Raw genomic sequence first — 4,081 nt, forward strand, 5'->3', positions numbered from 1 at the left:
ATAAACACAACAGAACAAATACCCAGAACCCCTTGCAGCACTAACTCTTCCGGGACACTACAATATACCTCAACCTCGCCTCCCCTAACCCCGCCCACCTCAACATCCTCATGCTCTTTCCGGGAGAGCATGTCCCAAATTCCAAGCTGCTGTTTTGAGGCAAGTTAAAAAAAATAATGCACTTTGTGACTTCAATAATAAATATGGCAGCGCCATGTTGGCATTTTTTTTTCCATCACTTGAGTTGATTTATTTTGGAAAACCTTGTTACATTGTTTAATGCATCCAGCGGGGCATCACAACAAAATTAGGCATAATAATGTGTTAATTCCACGACTGAATATATCGGTATCGGTAATTAAGAGTTGGACAATATCGGATATTGGCAAAAAAGCCATTATCGGACATCTCTATTGTTTATTAATATTAAGAAAAAGATCAGACCTTTATGATGTTCTTCCTTTTGTAGCCAGTTTAATTTGCTGTACCCATCCACACACAAAGTAATTGTACGCTTCCAGTGACTTGTAGCCCTTGCGCTCATCCAGAGTATAGGCACTTACATTGTTCACCAAATATTTGACCATGTCCGGGTAACTTATATCAAGGTAAGATTCCAAATCAGTAGTCGCCTTTTCCCATCTTATACGGATCTTTATCGCCAATATCCTTCAATTTCAGTAAATACCTGGCTTTGCAAACCCCATCTGACGTCTGTCTGTAGGAAACTTTCCCGCCCTCTAACAAATTTCCTGAAGTTGACGACATTGTCGCAGCAAAAGTGCGAAAAATATTTAGAAAACTGCCGCGGGCTAATAAAGAAAGTTACGACACACAATATGGCAAGATACCCATAATCCTTCGCTGACGGAAACCCATGTATAGGAAGTGAAAAATGGACAACATGGAGTTGGTATCGCTCTTTGCAGCTACTTCCACTCTTTTTCCGAGGGTGCGTCCATTAGCCTAAATCAGATGAAGATGGGGTCTGGTCTGACTGTAAAAGGTTTGTTTAGAAGGCGGTTTTCTCCCCCGCGATGAGTTGCAGCGTCGCCGAGTCGTTGTGAAGATGCAAAGATGCAGGCCGCAGACTCCTCGCCGCCTTCAAATGGGCTGCTGCAGCTGCCTCACACGCGTCCTCCTCCTCAGCAGGACTTGGCTGCTGCTCCTCATCCGGGATCACGTCTCCGTCTGGTTTGTCCTCAGGAATGCCGGCTCCCTCCGCAGTTTTTATTGGCGTCCTCAGACTCTTGGCAGCCTTCATGATGTCTGCCTGGAGCTGCTTGTGAGAGTCCACCGGCTCGCTCTCCCGCCTGGCTTCCGCTTTCTCTGGCAGCTCATGAAAGAGGCGAGCGCCTCCGGTCTTGTCCTTTAGGTCCACGTACATTTTGGACGGGAAAGAGGACGGGTAGTAGGCGTTGACCTTATGCCGCCGACTCAGCACCACCGCGCCGCACACGATGAGCAAAACGAGGAAAAGCAGAGAGGCTAAGACGAGGATGAGGAGCATGTTGTCCTCCAGAAAGTCCACCATCCTGCTCAGGAAGTCTGCTTCCTGCTGGGCGGGGCCAGCAGGTGTTGTCTGGTGGTACTGATCCCAAGAAACGCTGTTTGTGGGAAGAGAGGAGGTGACGTTGTAGAGGTCTTCCACGTCGGCGCTGCCCTCGGCCGAGCTGTAAAAAGCGAGCGGTGACGCCAAGCTGCTGCTGATGACTGCGGCAGAGACGGCCATCACTTGAAGGATCTCCATTTCACCTCCAAGGTCTGAAAACATTTCATTTTATTAATATTTTTCATTTTATCACAAATATTCAACTTTCTTGACATGAAACGCAAAGGTGACATCACGGACGAGAAAAGCAATGATGCAGCCGCGATGTCATGAAGCATTGAACGAGCGTCCAATCACCGATACCGCTCACGACCACCAGGGAACATTTGACTGTTTGTTAGGAGATCTGCTTTCAACTCATTGAGCAAAGGTAACACATCAAGATGGACGCCACATGGCATACTATGAGGAAGCATTTGATTTCCACTAGCCTATCAGTGAGAAAAATGATAATAAAAGAAGTTATGTAAATTAAAAAAAGGTATTTTTGGTAAATCAATAGTATACATATGACACTAAAGCAGTGATTCTAAAACTGGTACATATATACATACACATAAAGCAATATATATATATATATATAATGTGTGTGTGTGTGTGTATGTATGTATATATCCATCCATCCATTTTCTACCGCTTATTCCCTTTATATATATATATATATATATATATATATATATATATATATATTTACGGTATCTATCTAATGTTGGTCATGGTGGTACTTGATGAATACGTAGGTCTACTACACTACTGTATTTTAATGTTGTCATTATGGTGGTACTTAATGGATACTTAGGTCTACTACACTACTGTATTTTAATGTTGTCATTATGGTGGTACTTAATGAATACTTAGGTCTACTACACTACTGTATTTTAATGTTTTCATTAAGGTGGTACTTGATGAATACTTAGGCCTACTACACTACTATATATTAATATTGTCATTATGGTGGTACTTAATGGATACTTGGGTCTACTAGACTACTGTATTTTAATGTTGTCATTATGGTGGTACTTGATGAATACTTAGGTCTACTATACTACTGTATTTTAATGTCATTATGGTGGTACTTAATGAATACTTGGGTCTACTAGACTACTGTATTTTAATGTCATTATGGTGGTACTTGATGAATACTTAGGTCTACTATACTACTGTATTTTAATGTCATTATGGTGGTACTTAATGAATACTTGGGTCTACTAGACTACTGTATTTTAATGTTGTCATTATGGTGGTACTTGATGACTACTTTGGTCTACTATACTACTGTATTTTAATGTCATTATGGTGGTACTTAATGAATACTTGGGTCTACTAGACTACTATATATTAATGTTGTCATTATGGTGGTACTTAATGAATACTTATGTCTACTATACTACTGTATTTTAATGTCATTATGGTGGTACTTAATGAATACTTGGGTCTACTAGACTACTATATATTAATGTTGTCATTATGGTGGTACTTAATGAATACTTATGTCTACTATACTACTGTATTTTAATGTCATTATGGTGGTACTTAATGAATACTTGGGTCTACTAGACTACTGTATTTTAATGTCATTATAAAGTTAAAGTTAAAGTACCAATGATTGTCACACACACTAGGTGTGGCGAAGTTATTCTCTGCATTTAACCCATCACCCTTGATCACCCCCTGGGAGGTGAGGGGAGCAGTGGGCAGCAGCGGTGGCCGCGCCCGGGAATCATTTTTGGTGATTTAACCCCCAATTCCAACCCTTGATACTGAGTGCCAAGCAGGGAGGTAATGGGTCCCATTTTTATAGTCTTTGGTATGACTCGGCCGGGGTTTGAACCCACAACCTACCGATCTCAGGGCGGACACTCCTAACCACTAGGCCACTGAGTGGTTATGGTGGTACATGATGAATACTTAGGTCTACTATACTACTGTATTTTAATGTCATTATGGTGGTACTTAATGAATACTTGGGTCTACTAGACTACTGTATTTTAATGTTGTCATTATGGTGGTACTTGATGAATACTTAGGTCTACTATACTACTGTATTTTAATGTCATTATGGTGGTACTTAATGAATACTTGGGTCTACTAGACTACTATATATTAATGTTGTCATTATGGTGGTAGTTAATGAATACTTATGTCTACTATACTACTGTATTTTAATGTCATTATGGTGGTACTTAATGAATACTTGGGTCTACTAGACTACTATATATTAATGTTGTCATTATGGTGGTAGTTAATGAATACTTATGTCTACTATACTACTGTATTTTAATGTCATTATGGTGGTACCTGGAGAACCAAGTTTTTTCTGAGGTGGTACTTGGTGAAAAAAGTTTAAGAACCACCGCACTAAAGCATTTGATTCCGTATTTTACATCACGATGAGGATGCATGTGATTTCTCTCAGCCAATCAGTGAGGAAAATGACAAGAAATTTTGATTATGTACATTCTAAAAAGT

The 4,081-nt window shown here is 40.3% G+C and overlaps 1 protein-coding gene across 1 annotated transcript in view; it reads right to left on the reverse strand.

The window, feature by feature from the left end:
• Window positions 1-461: 461 nt before the first annotated feature.
• The window catches only part of tmem119b (transmembrane protein 119b), a 4,869-nt gene continuing 1,249 nt past the window's right edge, over window positions 462-4,081 (reverse strand). Inside the window, exon 2 of the mRNA XM_061927281.1 lies at window positions 462-1,764. Within this exon, the coding sequence (XP_061783265.1) occupies window positions 1,013-1,750 (738 nt within the window). The 5' untranslated portion in view covers window positions 1,751-1,764 and the 3' untranslated portion in view covers window positions 462-1,012. The remainder of the gene's footprint in view (window positions 1,765-4,081) is intronic.

This window comes from Nerophis lumbriciformis, linkage group LG32, assembly GCF_033978685.3.
Source record: "Nerophis lumbriciformis linkage group LG32, RoL_Nlum_v2.1, whole genome shotgun sequence".
Lineage (NCBI taxonomy): Eukaryota > Metazoa > Chordata > Actinopteri > Syngnathiformes > Syngnathidae > Nerophis > Nerophis lumbriciformis.